Source organism: Lissotriton vulgaris, chromosome 6 (assembly GCF_964263255.1).
Source record: "Lissotriton vulgaris chromosome 6, aLisVul1.2, whole genome shotgun sequence".
Lineage (NCBI taxonomy): Eukaryota > Metazoa > Chordata > Amphibia > Caudata > Salamandridae > Lissotriton > Lissotriton vulgaris.
In genome coordinates, this window is record NC_141694.1 from 1440890589 (window position 1) to 1440911630 (window position 21042).

At 47.1% G+C, this 21042-nt stretch overlaps 1 protein-coding gene across 1 annotated transcript in view; it reads left to right on the top strand.

Moving 5' to 3' along the window:
* Nucleotides 1–21042, top strand: part of PPP1R14C (protein phosphatase 1 regulatory inhibitor subunit 14C) — a 284336-nt gene that overhangs the window by 196777 nt on the left and 66517 nt on the right. Inside the window, exon 3 of the mRNA XM_086927569.1 lies at nucleotides 19907–19939. Coding sequence (XP_086783695.1) covers nucleotides 19907–19939 — 33 coding nt within the window. The remainder of the gene's footprint in view (nucleotides 1–19906; nucleotides 19940–21042) is intronic.

Below are 21042 nucleotides of genomic sequence, written 5' to 3' on the forward strand. Positions count from 1 at the left end.
CTAATCGTTGCTGGTGGGTTAAAATTTAAGAAGGAGAGGGATAATTAAGGGCATAAGTCTCAACAACATAAGATGAGTCATCTAATGCTGCAACCGGTGATACAATTGCCGGTTGATATTGTGTCTGAGCCTCATGCACATTAAATGTTTCTCTTGTTTCCACTGTGTCTTTTGTCAGCAAGGGGCCAATTAGGGGGGCTCCAGCAGAGGCCCGATTAAGATCTAACGACCATCTCTTTTGGGTCAACTCTATTTCATGAATTAGTACAGATTCGGCCCTAATAAGGAAGGCATCAAGAGTGCCCAGACCCATGGTACCCCAGCCCCCTTAGAAAGGCCCTTATTCATTGTTGACAATTATTCTAATCGCAAATATTAGCAAAAAAAATAAAGAGAAAAGACAGCACTATTTAGAGTTTAAATCCAGATACACTGACCCAAGTCTTGTTGAAACGCGATGGTCTTGATGAAAGGGGGGTGGCCCGGCCCAGCCTCTTCGGGCCGCTGACTGGCGTGGACGGCCCGCACGTGACCCCAATGCCCGGGCACGCCAGCATGCGTCCCGCGCTGCGTGGGGGCTTGAAGATTTTTAAGCGCCTCCTCGCGCTAATCCGGGACGCGTTGTCCCTGCGCCGCCGGGGCTTCTGGGTGATGTAGTCTCCCCCCGTCAGGCGTGAGGATTAAGGCACTAGTGGTGGCGGCCCACAGCCGCGGCGAAGCAACGGTCCGCACAGGGCAACAGGAGGCAGGAAACCCAGCAATAGAGAACGGGCAGCAATGGCAGCACTAGCGATAAAATAACAGCTGCTGCCAACTAAACATTAATATCGTATGCTTGTATTAAAAAACAATTACATAAAAAAAATCTGTGAATTGTCTGCTTTATTAATGGTTTATAATATGTCTTTCAGATTTTAGTGCCCTTGTTTGTGAAGGAAATAAGAATACATCACAGCCTAACCGACCACTCAAATCGTAGGCAGGTACAATGTTACACAAACACCAAAACCCTTTATTAAAAGAACATAAAAAAGTAGATGGAAATCAAATCCCTACACTTACTCGACAGCCGAAGTGCTGATATTTGATGTTAAAATAAAACATGAATAAAAAAAGCACATTTGGAACCAACTATGTCCCTGAGGAGAAAGGAACTATTTTAGGTGGATGTGAAAAATGTGCACAAGCGTTGTGCAGTCACCCCAAGTGAAGGGAGCCAATGTATAAAAGGGGCTGACCTGTTGCCCTGTGCTGTATGCTATGTTGTGTGGAAGTAAAATCTGAACAGCAGTTTAACCAACTAATGTACGAAGTCTGCTTACCAAAAGCTCTTATATTATGTTTTCTTGTTTTGTAAAAACAATAGTGTGGCGAGACAGCTAAAGCCGTCTAAAAGGCAAGACCTAAAAACAGCTGTAACACTGAGAAGAGAGGTCTATTATTTAGAGAGACTAGCTCTATCGTTCTTTTTGAGGGTCATCAGGACGATCGCGTGATTGCGGCACTGGAGCTAAACACTGGGAACTATCCTGAGAAGTAAATTCAGAGGTAGAGTCAAGATACTTTATTCTCCAGTAGTGAAAATATAATATGCAAAGGGTTTGACTAGGATCCCAAAACAAAACCAGTCATCTTTGATGGTGGTTACCCAAGGCAATTCTGCCTTCCCTTTTCATGTGATCATCAGCATTGTATTTGCTGTTGGTTACTGTGTTCAGCTAGAGTGAATTAGGTGGTACCAGGCGTGGCTTCATATGCTGTGCTAATCCAATATCCATGCCAAGTAAAGAGGTCGTGCCCTCCATTTCCAATAAATATTCTCAAAATCATAAAATGTAAGGGGCTTGCTAAAAAAAATGTGAACAATTGAAAGTGAAACATGCAACCAAATACTAAATCTAGTATGGTGCTTACTCTCTGCAAAGTGCTTAGAGACCCCTGGGTGATAAGGCGCTATAGAAATCTAATATACAATACAATACAAATCTTGTTCATGATTAATCAGAAGCTTGCCTTTTGAAAAAACATATATTAATAAAATGCCTCTATATTAACCATGTAGCTTTCAAACAAAAGTGCCCATTGTACACTTACCTCTTGTTTGTAGATGTTCGTAATGTGACTGTACTCGGGCTATTTCCATGGAAATCCAGACTTTCCTTGACCATTGGTATCTGCTCTAAACCTTCCGTTCTGAGAGCACAGGAAGAAAACCCAACTCCACTGATGAAGCGAAGGATGTAACATCCAAATGGAGGTCCAATCGAATCACCTACACATGTTTCATTGTACCGTTAACACTGAGCTGCAGTATCATCTCATGTAACCCCCTACTTTAGGAGTACACTCTCACAAACACATTGTACATATGGCCGGGATACCCGTCACCCCCTCCCAACACAATCCCCAAGAATGGGAAGACGGAAACAGTTCTTGAGCTTTTGGAAGGCGGGAGGGAGTTACCCTCCCGGCCGTATTTATTAAAAATATGAAACAAAATTAAAACATTAAAATAACAGTTTCATATCCTGTACAATTTCATTTACACATTGCGATGTTTATTGGCTAACCGTAACATATCTCTAATACAAAGGTTCTCCTAGCCGATTTTCTAAAACATCCTGTAAATGCATTTCTCAAAATTCAAATTGTACATCCTAACATTACGGGCCAACGGCAAGGTCGTAACCGGTGTCAGATTCCTAATACCAGAACTCCCCCCCCTTACTTGTGAGGGGCGGGCGCACAGAGGACTGTACCTCTGTGCCAACTTCCAATTTCCCTTGTCTTAACGGGGGCCCCATATTTACTCGACGCCATCTTGGTGGTCGTCCGAGGACTCGTGTGAGGTGTCTAGAAGGTAGCGTAGACCCCCCTCCCACCCCACACTGCTTACCACATCCGCCGTCGCGGATGTCCTGGCCCCGGGAAATTCCCAGGAGAGGCCCGTAGCCCCTCCTCCCCAGGGAGGGGCCTTGACCGCCTTCCCTTTCGGCGGCCCTATCCTTAGAGGGTACCGCCTCCCCCCGGGCGCTCCCATCCATAATGGGTGGCGCCCCACCTCTAGGGATCTTCCAATTACTGCTCACCGATCATGACCTTACCGCCCGACCAAAATATAAATACGACAGTTTTTTAACCTAATGAGGACGGAATAAACAGTTATAATGGACATTTTAGCATCAACTTCTAACTATGCCATTACTGCTCTTTCAATTCAGCTGCAATATTTCGCCTAAACAGAATAACCATTTTATTGTCACATCCAAAACAATCCAACTTTATTTGAAACAACCTGAAAAGAGATAATATCCTCGTTAATCAACTTTATTGCAATACAAATCGCTGCCATCAGGGGCTGGTGGGTGGGTCAAAATTGGCTCCTTGTTCCGTCTATGGCTCACACGTGCAACGAGGGGGTGCAGCTTCCAAGCACAGGAACAAGAGGATGCTTTCTTGGATTGTTGCTCCTTTTATTCTTCCTCGAGGGGGGCGTGGACCCTCCTCCAACCGCCTACGGGGCGTGTCCAACGGTGCAGGTGTCTAGGACAACCCCTCTTGGGCGGGAAAAGGCGCGCCCCGGCTACGCCACTTCGGGCATACCAGCCGAGACACGCCTCCCGCCCAAAATGGTTTCCCGGGGGGATCGGGGCACCCCACCATACGTTCGGGGGGACCGAGTGGCCGCCCCTTTCCATATGGCCGGGATACCCGTCACCCCCTCCCAACACAATCCCCAAGAATGGGAAGACGGAAACAGTTCTTGAGCTTTTGGAAGGCGGGAGGGAGTTACCCTCCCGGCCGTATTTATTAAAAATATGAAACCAAATTAAAACATTAAAATAACAGTTTCATATCATGTACAATTTCATTTACACATTGCGATGTTTATTAGCTAACCTTAACATATCTCTAATACAAAGGTTCTCCTAGCCGATTTTCTAAAACATCCTGTAAATGCATTTCTCAAAATTCAAATTGTACATCCAAACATTACGGGCCAACGGCAAGGTCGTAACCGGTGTCAGATCCCTAATACCAGAACTCCCCCCCCCCTTACTTGTGAGGGGCGGGCGCACAGAGGACTGTACCTCTGTGCCAACTTCCAATTTCCCTAGTCTTAACGGGGGCCCCATATTTACTCGACGCCATCTTGGTGGTCGTCTGAGGACTCGTGTGAGGTGTCTAGAAGGTAGCGTAGACCCCCCTCCCACCCCACACTGCTTACCACATCCGCCGTCGCGGATGTCCTGGCCCCGGGAAATTCCCAGGAGGGGCCCGTAGCCTCTCCTCCCCAGGGAGGGGCCTTGACCGCCTTCCCTTTCGGCGGCCCCATCCTTAGAGGGTACCGCCTCCCCGTGTGAGGGGCCCATGGCCGCCTCCCCCCGGGTGCTCCCATCCATAATGGGTGGCGCCCCACCTCTAGGGATCTTCCAATTACTGCTCACCGATCATGACCTTACCGCCACAGGCCGGATAGTTGACCGGCTATCCGGACCCCCCAAAAAAACTCCTACTAAAGGTCATGGCTACACAAACTTATTAACCAAGCTATGAAGTCACCTATGAGTAAGACATTTCCCTCCCGGGACAAATGGACCCCGTCTTCCAGATACATATGGTCCCCCCGGATACAACCATGCGGAACACAATGCAAATTTCCTGAACGAAACAACCTACCCAGTTTGTTATTAACCTTCTTTACCGATTGATTCAAGGCTGACACAGAGAGGGCCCCCCGCCACACCTTCCGAGGAATCATGTGTGACCATGCAATCGTGCACCCCGGAACCCTTCTCGCCAACCAACTTACTGAGGATAAGATTAACTCGAAGTACTCGTCGACCAATGGTCACCAAATCATTGCCCTCAAGATGCACTATGATTACAGACGGCGGTGACCTTGTCCGCCCTAACAGTCCCTCCATAAAACCTTGAAACTGGTCAATACAGAGCCCGCCCCTTCCGTGGAAGGTCACCCTGTACCCGTATTCCCCAGCCACGTGAATCATGTCACCTGCTTTGAATACGTCCGCGGCGCGCCTCACGTATGAGTGGCCAACGACCCACACCACTCTTCCCTCAGCCGGTGATCTTTGACCGCTGGTCCCCAGGTGTCGGGTCAACTGCACAGTCCGCCCCGCAAAGCCTGCTCGCGAAACTGTAAACCAAACAGAAGACAAGAAGCGTGAGTGCATGACATTAGCTTCACAACATGTGCAACCGCACATACCTTTTGTAACAATGAGAAGACCAACGCCCCAATGTTTCACCTTCTCCACACTCAGACCCCTGGCTGTAGCCTCTGTAGCAGCCCCTATTGGAAGGAATGGGTCCCAAAATCGCTCGGGTCCAAGCCCGCTGCCGCGATTGCCATTGTTAACACCCGCTGAAACTGAAATCTAGTCAGTGGGGTGGCGTCGGTGTGTCTCAGCAAGCTCCCCCCCCCATGATGCCGCCCTCTGCGCTAAATACTCCTCCACGCATTTTACCGGGCACATGGGAGACCCCGGGATCCGCTGGACTACCACACTGTCCCCGATGGCTCCCTGATCGGTCTTGGACTTGGCTATTGTGATCACCATTGTGTCACCCCTTATCTGGATGTGTTCTCGACACAGACCTCCCCCGTATCCTGCTTATTCCTTGCTACCAGCTCGCTAACCCGCATAGCCCCATGGAATGCTAATGCAAAAGCGGCCCGGAACAGCACTGTCTCCATTTGAGATGAACAAGTCGCAGGGAGTACGGACATTAACATGGAGAACCTCGCTAGATCTATCGGGTGCCTCTCATCCTCCCTACGGCCCTCAAGGCGTTGCCACCCACGCAGTGCCTTCTTTACGAGAAAGGACGATGTGGGGTCCTGAATGCCATGCGCCTGCGCCATAAAGGCAATGGCGGCCCTGTGCCTATTGGCTGTTGCCAATGATCGGCCTGCCTGATGTAGTGCTACCAGAAATTTCAGAACATACTCCTCCTGCCCCCAATGCTCCCTCCTAGCTGGACCCAAAAATGACCAATAGGAACGAAACGCCCCTTCATATGCCTTCCTTGTCCTGGGTGCTAGACTCTCTCCCACGAGGTTTTGTAATCCGGGGCACCGAGAGACCAGAGAGCTTCGGGAAATGGTGCCGCCCCCAAGTCCGCTGAAGGCAGAAAACCCCGGAAGGCCTGCATATGGGAACGAGAGAGTGCATCAGCTGCCTGGTTCAGTACCCCCGGCACATGTCTTGCCCTAAAGTGGACGTTTAATCTCATACATAGCAGGACAATTTCCTTCAGTAATCTCAAAATCCACTTGCAGCGTGCTGCCTGATTATTGATACATTCCACAACAGTCATATTATCAGACCAGAACACTACGGCGTGATCACGAAACCCCTCTGGCCATGTTTTCAAGGCTACCAGAATGGGGAACAGCTCAAGAAACCCAATGTTACCTGTGAGCCCACTATCGTGCCACCACGCTGGCCATGTTTGCGCCGACCATCGATTACCAAAGATGGCGCCAAAACCCACACTTCCTGCCGAGTCGGTCCACAACCCCAGCTCCTCGGAGGAAGCTGATGGTTTGTCCCACACGACACGACCGTTGAAATCCGCCAGAAATGCCAGCCATATGCGCATATCCTGGCGAACCTCTGCTGACAGTCTTGTGCGGTGGTGCCCTTCCTTGAGGCCCACCATGGCTTGTGCGATTTATTTATTTATTTTATTTTGAAAGTTTTATATAGCGCGAACAAGATCTTTGCAGATATCAGAGCGCTTTACAAAGCAGGGAATGAAACTCAGGTCATTAGGGAGTAAAGTAAAACAGGTACATCAATAATGCAAATATTACAGATAGATGTGTGCATAGATAGTCAGGTAAGTCCATAATACAGGTAAAACACATAGTCGTAGGGATCATGCAGAATAATACAGATTGGTGCAGAGTCTTTACAGATAATGTTAATAGGTCAAGTGTATTTGGCCATGAGAATAGCTTTTACTTCTTTCTTAAAAAGTGTGATGGAGGAGATGAGCCTGGTTTCGGGAGGGAGTGAGTTCCAGATCCTGGGTGCCATTCCTGAGAAAGAGCGTTTGCAGCTTACAAATGAACAAAGTATATGAGGTAGCAGACAGTGCATAGTAGGGATAAAAGTGAGGTGGGTGCAGCTTACAAATTATACAATATGCAAATAGGAATGTACTACTATAGATATACTGGAATAAAATACTAAAGATATACCGGAACCAATATAGGTGCAAACATAAGGCTACAGTAGACACATATGACTCTAGTGAGCAACCGGTAAAATATGAGGTCGCGATCTGTGCACTACCGGTGGGGAAAAAGTAAAAATGGGTCCAGGTTACACAAGATGTATAAAATACCATGAGAAATATAATACTGCAATAAAAGGCAGACACTTAATCACACGAAGATTTAGATACAGAGCTATGTACAGTCTGTGGTGGGTGGGATTGGTATAAAAAGGCCAGTTCTTAGGTTATGTTCAGATGGCCGCCCGAGTAGCACATGCAGAAACAAGCGTCCTTTGTAGTAGTCCTTTGTCTGTTGTTGAAGACTTTTAGAGAGTTAGGTTTCCCTTTCTACGTTAGGTTTCCCTTTCTACTCTAGGGCAGGTCGGGTTAGTCCATCATCTGTGTTAGTTGGTGGGGAGGTGAAGGTACAGCTCCAGTGTTGCAAGGAGGAGAGGAGCGCGTCTTATCTCTATTTTGGTGATAGAGCGGGAAAAGGGGCGAGCCATCGGTATTACTCTAAGGGCAAAGTTAAGCTGACCCACAGTTTGTTGTAACTGATGGAGAGTTACTTTCCTCTCGCCAAGGCATATCCCAAGAGAGGCCTTAAATTTCATTACCTTCTCCATGGGTAAACGGAAGCACCCCTCCACTGAATCGAGCTCAATTCCCAGAAACTCGAGTGAAGTAGATGGCCCCACTGTCTTGCCTGGTGCCAACGGCACGCCGAAACTTTTCATGAGATTACAAAATTCATTCAAAGCCTGTTCACATTCCGTGCCCCCGGCTGCCCCCAGAAACAGAAAATCATCAAGGTAATGCATAACCTGAGTGAAGCCCGTGGCCCTGGTGAACGCCCATTGCAAAAAAGTACTGAACTTCTCAAAATACGCACAGGAGATGGAGCAACCCATCGGCATACATTTATCCATGTAGTAGCGCCCTTGAAACACAAAACCTAAGAGACGCTGATCTTGTGGGTGTACCGGGAGCAACCGGAACGCTGACTCGATATCTGATTTAGCCATCAGCGCTCCGGGCCCCAGGCGATTCAACATGGCGACGGCCTCATCAAAGGATGCGTACCGCACCGAACAAACTCCCGGGTCAATCGCATCGTTCACCGAAAGACCCCTAGGAGCGGATAAATTATGGATTAATCGAAACTCACCCGGGTCCTTCTTGGGGACTACTCCCAACGGTGAACAAACAAAGTTAACAACAGGCGGATTAACATACGGTCCCGCAACCCGACCTCGGGTCACCTCCTTTGCAATTTTTGCCTGCACCACCGCCGTATTTTGTTGAACAGATAGTTGATTTTTACACTGTGCTTCCCCCCGAAAATCCCCCGCCCGGATGCGGAAACCATACGAGAAACCATCTCGCAACACCCCAGCGGAGACATGATCAGGGTATTCGTTCAGCCAAGGGATCAATGCCATGATGTCAACGGGAGTAGGTAACGGTGCCCCTCGGTCGATGTTAGACCTGTTTGGCTCCTCCTCTACCTCCTGTCTCACCATTTTTGGCTCTGCACAAACTCTCGGGGTGTGAGGACTGCCCGCACCCTGCACACTCATGCCTGAACCTGCATGTCCCTTGTGGCCTAGTGCACTTGCCTCTGTTAAAGCTCCAACAGACCCCTTTTTTACCTGAGTTCCCATTATTCTTTGTGTGCTGATCCCCGTTGGCGCCTGCCCGAAAGGGCGCCGCCGAAGAATGGCGGGAAGGCTCAGTCCCATTCCCGCCAAAAGAAGACGACTTCGCCTAGTTCGTCATACCCTGCTTCTGCCATGAAATGGAGTCGAAACAATCCCACGTATGGGATGAGTCGTGCTCCTTGGCTTTACGAAATTTGTTATCATAAGTCATCCATTGATTGCCTTCGTATGATTCATAAAATTCCATAATATGTGTTTGATAACAGGCTAATTCCGGCAACAGTTCAGGCCTACGTTCCCCCATGATTGCAGTGAACATTCCAAAGGCCCTGGCCCAATTAGCGATCGTTTCATCTACTCTGAAACCCGCCATTTTTGCACGCCATACACTCGGATGTAACAACTCCTTCTGATTTTTAACGTGCTCTATCTCATAATGATCGGTCAACAGAGAAAACATATTCACATATTTATCAGCCCAGATCCTTTCTTTCACATCCATCGGAATATGCTGCACCACCCTTTCCCTCCTTGAGGGTAACGATCCCATCCCCGCCATTGGCAACGGCTGCTTACCCAAACCGGTAGCTGTATCTGTTGTTGCTGCCGCTCCAACGCTTGCCGCCGGCCTTTCCGAGGGAACCTGCGGGGAAACAAGAGGACAAGGTGCCTTCGCAGCATCTCTCGATTGCCGCAACTGCTTCATTATTAACCTGGCCTCTTCGGCCGTGTCTCCTGGTGCCCCACCACTCTCGTTGTTCTTGCCCAACCATGTCGCCAACTGGGCGGCCAGTTCGGGGGGCATATCCTCTTCGCTAACGGGTGTAACCACTACAGGGATCGGTTGTCCCGCGTTCGGGATCGGAACTGGGGCCTCCACCGGACCGACCGGGCTTGCTGGAGGAGACTCGGGCACCGGGGCCTCCCCTCCTGCCGCCCTATTCCTGGCCCTTTTACCTCTCCCGGCAGGGACTACCCCCGGCAATGCTGGTCCGATGACTTTCTTCGGTCTGCCCGTGCCATTCATTGCCGCCATCTGCTTCTTCATGTTCGCCATGTCCTTTACCAGCATGCAAAGCATTTGTTCGGTCCCAATCTACTTTCCAACCTTCTTGCCAGGCATTGTCTATGGATATTCGATTCGAGGTCCTGGATCCAAAGCTTCGGACTCACTGAAAGAGAAACACAAAAATTACAGGCTCTCAAAATTGGCTCCTTGTTCCGTCTATGGCTCACACGTGCAACGAGGGGGTGCAGCTTCCAAGCACAGGAACAAGAGGATGCTTTCTTGGATTGTTGCTCCTTTTATTCTTCCTCGAGGGGGGCGTGGACCCTCCTCCAACCACCTACGGGGGCGTGTCCAACGGTGTAGGTGTCTAGGACAACCCCTCTTGGGCGGGAAAAGGCGCGCCCCGGCTACGCCACTTCGGGCATACCAGCCGAGACACGCCTCCCGCCCAAAATGGTTTCCCGGGGGGATCGGGGCACCCCACCATACGTTCGGGGGGACCGAGTGGTCGCCCCTTTCCATTCACACCTCTGAAGCGTTCGGCATAAATGTCTGGTTTAGACTGGAGTTGGCTCCACTTCTCTGGATTTTCAAATCTAGCCTGCTAAAGGATTGCTATTAGGATCGTTGGACGGAACAGGTTTTCCTCAACAGTTGCACTTTACCAAACATGCAAAACCATATCCAGATGTTTCATAAATAATATTCAGTACTTTTGAAAAGTGCAACATTTAGGGTCCCATTCCAAGTTCATGGGCAACTACCTGGGCCGTTTTACTGATTCCGGGCAATATCTTGCTGTATATTTACCGGGATCACAATTGAAAGTCCATGAAATGAGGGCTAACCACTTTTGTCCAGAATTACTGTCAACAGGTAGCAAATGGAATTAAACAAGATTGTGGTTCATATCTGCATTTGGCCTGGTTGTTGAGGCATTGTCTGCTCCCCCATGGTGCAGGTGGAGGAGAGCTGGCTGTGACGCAGCCCCTGCCACGCTCCACTCTTAGTTTACAGAGTGCGGTTTTGTGTATGGTGTATCTAGACTCAGTAATTTTGGGTCCAGACGCCCCTTACTATTCTTAGTTACACAGAGCGGTATTCCCCAGGAATACAAATTACGGGGGCCTTGGTGTATTTACCACATGCTACCTAAGTCATGGCGTGAACAGTGATTGGTGATTAAATAAGTCACTTGCTCTTAGTTCTTGACAGGGGCATAATGCAGACACCCAGCAGCGGAAGGCCCCTCTTCTTTCAGGGAGGCTCTCATTCAGCCTCTGAAATCCATCACCACAGTACGCAAGCGTAGTGTCATTTTGTGGGACACCACCTCTCTTCCCCTGAAATTGGCAGGGGTGTAACTTCTGGGGGGTGTTTGGGGTGTTACACCACCCTAATAAATGTATGTTTGAGGCATATGAGCTGCAGATCACACACTATGCATGGATCGCCATCTGGTGTTGGGCCTGGATGTTTGCAGTTTGTTATTGTCTAGGAAAAGTCTTTGAAAGTTACGAGATAGGTGACTCCTCCTTTGGACAATAGTGCGCATGGACATCGACTCCACCTTCAGATTGTTTTTTCTGCCATCGGGCTTGGATGTGTTCCACGTATTCCAGTTTGGTATTGTTACCGATGTAACTTTCTACGCACAATCCTTACCCAATTCTTCAGAATTGTCTCGATCACGTTTCCCTTTCGACGTGCATCTCTACAAACTTCTACTTCGGTTCCGGTCGTCGAAGCAGGCCTTCGGGCCTAGCTGCGCCATCAGGCCTTAATGGCTCATGGAAAGGACTCCATCCAAAAAATTTCCTCAGTGTGGATCCAAGTTTCCACCTGCTGATCTGCATGAGGTGTGTAACCTCTGCCTTTCACCAGAACACAAGGCCAAAGACTGTCCGGCTTGTTCCTCTTTCCGCTCCAAGAAAATCATCAGAGATAGTCTAGCTCGAAGAAGCATGGCTCGATCATCGACCTCGATACCAGACGACATCTTCCAGGAGGGTGTCGATGTACTGGAGCAGGAGCGGATGGAAGAAGGCACCTTCAGCGTCTCCGAAGCCGAGGAATCTGATGTCGAAGACAACACCCCGGGGGAAGGGGTCGTAAGTACTGACGTCGACCCCTCCCACTCACTCATCCAAATGCTTTAGTAACACCTTCACCTTTGGGCCTAGGTGCACACCAGGACAAAACTTCCCACGCCCCGCTTTCGGGCTCGGCAAAGAAGTCTATACTTAAGCCTTCATGCCACTCTGGACTGGACTCAGCCTACCCTCGGTGCCAAAATTCCATCCTCGGCACTGGCCAAGGAGAAACCGAAAGACAAACAATTGTCTTCCTCCGCGCCGAAGCCTGGTTCCACACCGGAGCATTCAGCACTGAAACCAAAAGACACTCAACCTTCGGATCCAGAAAAATCCTCGGAACCAAAGAAGCCACTAGTGAACATTCGGAACCCAAAAACCATCGGAACCGAAAAAACAACCGGATCCAAAAACACCTGGCAGCTCCGATCGGAAAAAATAATTGGAGCCAGCCAAACAACCGGTTCTGAAGACTCAAACCAAACCTTCGGAACCCACAAAACCTCCTCAAACCAAACCAAAGGAGCCTAAAACAACTCCAACAACTATGCCACATAAGCATTTGGACCCCAAAAAATTGGCACCGAAACACCACGTTTCAAAGGAACAGCTTTTTCAACCTGATCCTACACAAAAACTCTAGAAATAGACCCAGAAACAGGTCATCTTAAGAGTAGTCCTGCCAGCAAGAGGAAAATGGACAAACCTACACCATCCTCACTTCCATTAAACAAAAGAGACATTGCCACCTCTCCTTTAAGGATCCCTTCTCCGCCTCCTCCTACACAATACATTTCTCCTGTTCCATCTCCAATACAATCTCCTCCACCTCCATATGATGATGATACCACTGGTGACGAAGGAGACCATGAACCTCTAGAAGAGCCCATTCATTATATCTTAACTGATCCATGGGAAAATGATGGCACACCAGATGTTCCTGATGTACCACAGGAGGAAGTCTATCCATTTAGACCTTCCCCTCCAGAGGACACTATAGGTTTCACTCTGCTAATACACAGGACTGCACAATACCATGGGGTAAACTTACACACAGACCCCATATAAGAAGACTTCCTCATGGACACTTTTGCAACATCCCAAAGGTCCACCTCTTTTCTACCAATGATAAAAGGGGTAATTAAACACGCTCCCGAAGTCTTTAAAGACCCAGTTAGAGCTAGAGTCATTAACCCTAGAATAGAGAAAAAGTACAAGGCTTCCCCAACTGACCCTACATACATTAAGGGACAGCTTCCGTTCGATTCCTTAGTTGTTTCAAACTCCAGAAAAAGGGCCAATTCTCAAACATCAGGAGATACTCCACCACTAGACAAAGAGTCAAAACTCTTGGACGCATCTGCAAAAAGGAGAGCGTCATAAGCAGCCAACATATGGAGGATTGCCAACACACAGGCTTTACTAGCCACATACGATAGGGCGCACTATGACGAGCTAGAGACCCTGCTATAACACCTTCCAGATCAATCTAAAACAAAAGCCCAAGATCTTATACAGGAAGGTAAACTAGTAACTAATTCCTCCCTTCAGAGTGCTCTAGATGCCGCAGATACAGCCTCCAGAGCCATAAATACCAGTGCCCTTTCACGCAGACATGACTGGCTAAAAATATCAGGGTTTAAAGAAGAGGTTCAGACTACTATACTGAACCAACCCTTTGACCAAGAGCACTTATTTGGACCTACAGTGGATTCATCCTTAGAAAAGATGAAAAAAGACACTGACACCAGCAAATCAATGGGAGCCTTGCAATCGCAGGCTCCCAGAAGTTCCTTTAGTCGCTCCTCTTATAGGGGCGTCTCTAGAGGCTTCAACACAGATAACGCCTCCAGCTTATATAAAAGTCCCACACAAACCTCCTCTACCAGAGGTTATTACAGAGAAGGCTACAGGTGCAATGCCAGCAAAGGTAAGGGCAAAACTACCAATACTCGTACTGCCACCACCTCAAAACAATGACTTCCCGTCGCTCCCCCGGACCATCTTACACCAGTCGGGGGACGAATAATCCAGTTCCTACCCGTTTGGAACAATATCACCACAGACCGGTGGGTGAGACAAATTATCCAATCTGGTGTTTGCCTGGAGCTCACTGCCCCTCCCCCCCCCACATACCACCCAAATCGCGTCCAATGTCAACAGAACATTCAACACTTTGCTACTGCACAAACATGCAATTGACCCAGTTCCCCTTCACCATCAAAACAAAGGAGTTTACTCCCTGTACTTTCTGATTCCAAAGAAGGATGGAACCCTGAGGCCCATCTTAGACCTCAGACCATTAAACCTATACATACAATCAGCCCATTTTCACATGGTCACTCTTTGACAAATCCTTAGCCTACTCAAACATGGCGATTTCCTGGCCACTTTAGATTTCAAGGACGCCTACTTCCACATTCCCATTCACCTGCTAACAAGAAATATCTTCGTTTTTTTTTTTTTTAAATCTTTATTGCAGAACATTTTCTTAACATTTTATATCACCCCTCCTCCCCCCACCCACCCCAATACAGGCAATTTTCCACGAAGCTAATAACTAAAGCATCGTCCACTACATATACTATACATATAGAAATAGACCAATTACATAAACACAAAACTACTGAAGTTTTCAATAAAATAATTAAAGTCGTTACAGTTCTAGACATTCAATCCAATGTGCGAGTGGGAACCAGATATCTAGTCCCTTCTTTTTCATACCCTTCCTGCTGTATATTGCTTTTTCCAGACTATATGTCGATAATAATCGTGCCCGCCATTGTTGAAAAGATGGAGGAACAGTGTCAATCCACTACATATCTTATGTTTGTAGTGGATTGGCAGCACTATCAATTCAAGGTTCTCCCATTCGGAGTTACCACAGCACCCAGAGTATTCATAAAATGTCTAGCAGTTGTAGCAGCCTTTTTAGGAAGACAACAGATTTATGTCTTCCCATACTTGGACAACTGGCTCATAAAAGCCAAGTCACATACTCGGTGTGTAAATCACACATACACAACAATCTAACTACTGCACAACTTAGGGTTTACAATAAATCACCCAAAGTCTCATCTCCAACCATCCCGTATCCAACAATATCTAGGTGCCACAATAGACACCTCAAAAAGCCTTGCATATCCCAATCCAGCCAGGATAGCAAGCATGCAAGCCCCTATAACAAAGTTCCAACCACAACACTCGCTACCAGCTCGAGTATTCATGCAACTCATAGGGATGATGATGGCCTCTTGCATATTCATAGTACCTCACGCAAGACTCCAGATGTCCCCCTTACAGGAATGCTTAACACGTCCGTGGAACCAAGCTCCAGGACAGTTAACAGATCTGGTGTTGGTGGACGGCTGCACACATCACTCTCTGCAGTGGTGGAACACCCCAAATCTTTCTAAAGGGCGACTGTTCCTAGAGCCGGTTCCACAAATTGTGTTAACAGCAGACTCATCGCTCACCAGCTGGGGAGCTCCTCTACTACACCACACCACACCATACAGGGCAGGTGGACACCACAGCAAAAGCTGCTCCACATCAATCATTTGGAGCTCCTAGCAATATTTCTGGCATTAAAAGCATTCCAGAAACATGTATCAAACAAAGCTGTTTTTAATCCGGACTGACAGTATAACAGAAATGTATTATCTACAGAAACCAAGGGGAACGCACTCTCTGCAGCTCTCTCAACTAGCACAGAGAATATGAAGATGGGCAATTCCTCAAAACCTATTCCTCTTGGCCCAACATCTTCCAGTACTACAGAATCAGATGGCAGATCTGTTAAGTCGTCAAACACAACAGATCCACGAGTGGGAACTTCATCCACAAGTCCTTCAATCGTTTTTCCACATGTGGGGGCATCCAGACAAAGATCTCTTCGCCACTTATTCAAACACATAATGCCCAAGCTTCGCCACCAGATATCCACACCCATTGTCCAAAGGCAATGCGATATGGATGAATTGGTCAGGCAGATTTGCCAACGCTTTTCCACTTCTCCCACTCATTCCACTAGTGGTACGCAAGCTGCAACAACAGTCACGAACACTGATCCTAGTTGCTCCAACAAGGGCCAGACAACCATGGTACACAACCTTGCTGGAACTATCAGTAGTCCCCCATCAAAAACGACATCTCTCCCCACAACTGTTAACACAGAACCATGGAGAGATCAGACACCCAGATCCAGCACAGTTCAACCTAGCGATCTGGCTCCTGAAATGCTAAAATTTGGGTACCTAAATCTGCCACCTGGATATATGAATGTCCTCAAAGAAGACAGACGCTCGCCACTAGGGCCTGCTATGCAGCCAAGTGGAAAAGATTTGTGATATACTGTACCAATAACACAATCAATCCTCTAAATGCGTCTATTCAAAACATCATATGTTACCTACTACAGCTTCAAAAATGTAATCTAGCTTACACATCAATCAGGTTACATCTCACTGCCATAGCAGCCTACCTGCAAAATAGACCACATATGTCATTATTCAGAGTACCTGCCAGAATTTATGGAAGGCCTCAAAAGAATAATTCCTCGCAGGGTACCACCCTCTCCAGTGTGGAATTTAAACATCGTCCTCACTAGGTTAATGGGTCCTCCGTTTGAACCTCTGCATAAATGTGAGCTACAATTTCTTACATGGAAAGTAATTTTCCTTGTGGCTATCACATCTCTGAGTCAGTGAGCTACAGGCACTAACTATTCAAGAATCATTTTTACTACTCCATTATAACAAAGTGGTTCTCAGAACAAATCCCAAATTCCTTCCAAATGTTATTACTCCCTTCCATCTCAATCAATCTGTAGAGTTGCCAGTCTTCTTCTCGCAACCACAAACAGTGGCAGAAAGAGCTCTTCATACTTTAGATGTAAAAAGAGCACTTCTTTACTACATTGATAGAACAAAACCTTTTTAAAAACAAAACAGCTTTTTGTTTCCTTTCACCACCACATAAAGGCAATCCCATATTTAAGTCTGGAATTGCAAGGTGGATTGTCAAATGTATACAAATTTGCTATCACAAAGCAAAACATACCCTTTCTATTCCCCCTAAAGCTCATTCCACTCACAAATTATGGGCTTCCATGGCATTTCTAGGAAACATTCCCTTAGATGATATCTGCAAAGCAGCTACATGGTCTACACCGCACACATTCACAAAACACTATTGTGCAGATGATGTTTTTATCACCCCTTTAAGAAGGGGGTTATTTGCCTTCCCTACACCCTCTGGCCCTTGCTGACCCACTGTAAGCTACTAGGAGACTTAGGGGGAATATCGGGGTTTAAACAGGTCGCCCCCCACTCAATACCCTCTCCACAACAAAGGACCTGCACCTAAATGATGTGGACTCCATGATCTCCCATGTATTTTTTATTATTACCTACTCAACAGAGGATATATAAAAACCTTCCTGTCTCAGTGTGCTCAATCTAGTCACAGGTTTGAAGCTAAAAACGTGTGTGTAACAATATTGTGGCAACCAGCTGCCCTCACTGTGCCTTTCTAAGAAGATGTAACCTTCGAAAAAAAGGGGAAGGGGAGTGGGCAGAGCCTCACGGGAGAAACATTGGGGAGTAATTAACAGACTGGTACTCGCCTGTGTCCTCACGTTCTCATCATCAGCATCTGCCAACTTACAACATAAAGGGGATAACAGACGGTGCAGACAAAAAAACCTTATAAGTGCTCTGTGTAAGTGACCCAATGTGGATTGCCAAACTCTATCATCGAGATCTGGTCCCACCACTGTTTAAAAAGAGCTGGGCTACACTGGCTACACTAATTTTATTCCATGCTGTGTGCCCACTCTACTAAAAACCAACATGTTTCATTGCCTAGTTGTATTTACCGGCAATTTCATCAGGGTTTTGGGTCTGCGCAATCTCTGCACGTTTCGATTCTCTGTTTATTGTACCAGGTGGCTGCTGTACTCACGCCTACCAGTGCCCCGGTAGAAGAATCTGGGTTGCCAGGAACCTGTTGCTTCGTTGCCGGTCCTAGAAGCTGCCCTCGGTCAGTTCGGTATTCGTGCAGGAAGAATGGCCTCCGCTCACCCCCCATGCTGACCCACAACAACAAAACCATCTGTGTGAGGCAGCTAAGCTATAGGTGATTTAGGTGAGCTGGGAGAGGTCCGGGGATGTTTGTGTTCAGGGGCCGGTCCCTGCTCATCCAGATACTGACCAGTGAACACAATAGGAACCCCCTGCTGCCTCGTTTAATTCACAACCATCAGCAAGGGAACCAAATGCATCTCCGCCCACGCCGCGATCTTAGCAAAGGTTGGCTCTGTATGCCAGTGTGATTGTTAGAAACACTGCCCCTCCCCAATTCCCAACCAAGCTACGCCCCTGAAAATTGCTCTAATTTCAACATCGGGAAAAGCCAAAAGGATGCCACAATACACACTATTGAATAGCATTTATTATTAGGGTTGCCCCACTGCCTTTCAGCACAGCAAAAAAATAAACATTACATTTTCATAACGTGATGTTATCATTTTATTTTTCTGTTCTGTGGCAGTTTTTTTGGGCAGGGATGGGCAGCGCAGGGGAGAGGAGTGGTGGCAACCGTCTAAGTGCACATGAATGTTTGGCTGGCCCCCCTCGGGCCGGTCAAACATTCTTGCCGACTTTGCATATTCTCCACGCAGGCTGCATTACAGCCTTGGTGGAGAACATGCCCAGTCTCCCATTCCCCATCTGAGCTCAGAACCACGACGCTCAGACCAATCACGTTGTGATTGGATTAGGGAAGCCTGGGTGCTTCCTGTTCCAAAAAAGCCGGCTGGCAGGTAAGTTAATTTTTTTTTTAACCCTACCACAGGGCTTTAAGAGGGATTAAAAAACTGGGGCTGTGGGGGGGCTCAAAGAGGCGTGGCCTATGTAATTAAGGGCATGGCTTAAAAACACATAAGCTAAAAATCTGTGCTTAGGAGAGTGCGCATCCCAACTGTTATTTTGCTGCTTCTGTCATTGCATCCAGATATATAATACAACAAGTAACGTTACACCTATAACAAGCCTAGGAGTATTGGCTTCGTCGATGGTTATTAGTTGTAGAAGATGAATAAGCAACAACTATGGCTTCGTTGTGTATTACTTTCAGTGCTGAAGTGATGAGACTGTGATAGAACTATAAAGAGTCTCTTTGAAGTTACATCAAAAGGCAGTGAAGGGTGGCACTGCTGCAGAGATAAGATTTTTTTTATAAACCCTGAGGGTGAGGACAAAAAATTAAGAGCCAGATAGAGACCCGCTTCGGCACTTGCTGTTTAGAACTGCCGGTGCCAAGCACCTGCAGAACCCGGCCCACTTAAGCCCTGCCCTACCCCACAGCCCTCGCGCGCGCAACACCCCCCCCCCCCCCCCCCCCCCCCAACTCTGAGCCCCATTCCTGCTTTCCGGGAGCAGCCGTGATTGTTTAAGTCCTCTATATGTCAAACAAGCAAAGTTTTCTGAGTGTCTAAGCGCGTGCATTTACAGCTGCGCTCTCAGAAGAGGAGATCGTAGATTAGACGGCGTCTAGGTTTGTGTCAGAAGCTTCAAGTGGCGGCGCCTAACCCATCCTGCCGTAAAATCTGCCTCCATTTCACTCAGCCGCTGTCAATCCGAAAGTATCAACTTCCGGAAATTAAAGACACGTTTCTAATGTGAAGACGCTTTCCAGGAATGGGAAATTAGGCCATTTCAGCAGTGATGACCCGTAATTAAGTGCCCTCGGGACAGTTATTTCCAGGATTGCCTGTTTCTGGTGCCACCGTTACAGCTAATGTTTTCTTGATCTGCCTGCGTTCTGTGTAACATTGACCGCATATTATTTTCTCTTGCTGTGAGGGTAACATTTTCATATTTACATTTTAGGAATCTCTGGTAGACTGCTACAAACCGACAGAGGTAAGGCCCTTTTTTTCTTTTTCTTTTTTTAAATGTGCTTCTGTATGTGTTTGTCATCCGAACGATATATAGATAACTTTATACATACCATTTGCATTGTGGGCTCAGTTCATTCATTCAAGAACAATTTATTAATAAGACACATTTTATATATAGATATATAGAGAGAACTAAAATAATGGAGACAGGGGAAAGCACACAGGGAGTGAAGATTGAATGGAATATAAAACTTGCTGGGGAAAGGTACGATTTAAAAAAAAAAAAATAACACTGAACTGGAAAATGTGACGGCACAATACGTGTACTGGAGTTAGATAATGTAACTTCAGTTTTCACATTTTAATTCACTGTGGATTGTTTTGTGGTAAGGCTCTTCTGACTCGTAAGAGTCAGATGTTCTGTTCACACAAATTTGTTTTAAAACACAATAAATTAAGATGCTACCAATGCGGTTTAGAGACATTCGCCCTTACATTGAGAGGCAGAATTCATTTAACTGTGAAACCAAGGTGCATTTTTATATCTGCGAATTTGAACGTGCTTACGGGTTGTGGGGGCGGAGGAGGGAGGAGGGAGTTATGGATTTCCCGGAAGCAATATATTGAAATAATAAAAAGCTCTTTCTTTAATTTTTGGTTTACGACATATATGTCCTGACTTAAGCCTGAATTTACTCTAGTAGGTTGACATGTTTACACGAGAAGAACTTTCGGAGGCCGAAGCCCCAGTAGTTCTATCTTCCATGGCCTTTGAAGGTACAATCAGTTCAAAAGGCCACCTTGGAAATGCACAGGACCTCTATAAATCTTGTCCTTTTTGCTGTCCTACCCAGGAGGTTTGATCACAATCTCTAGTGGGGCAAGACCTTGTCCCTTGGAATGCAGGTAACAATTCCACCCCCACAGAACCATCCCAGAAAGAGACTTCAAAGTCAGAGGTCCGCAGTTTTCTAGGAACCTGTTGTTTATGGCCCTCTATCAGGAATGCACACATATGGCTATCCCCCCTAGCACAAGTTGTGAATTAAAATACAGGCCTCCAGACACAAAGAGCCACGCACATCGAAATGCCCACTTTCACAAAGTGACATTTCCATCACTGTA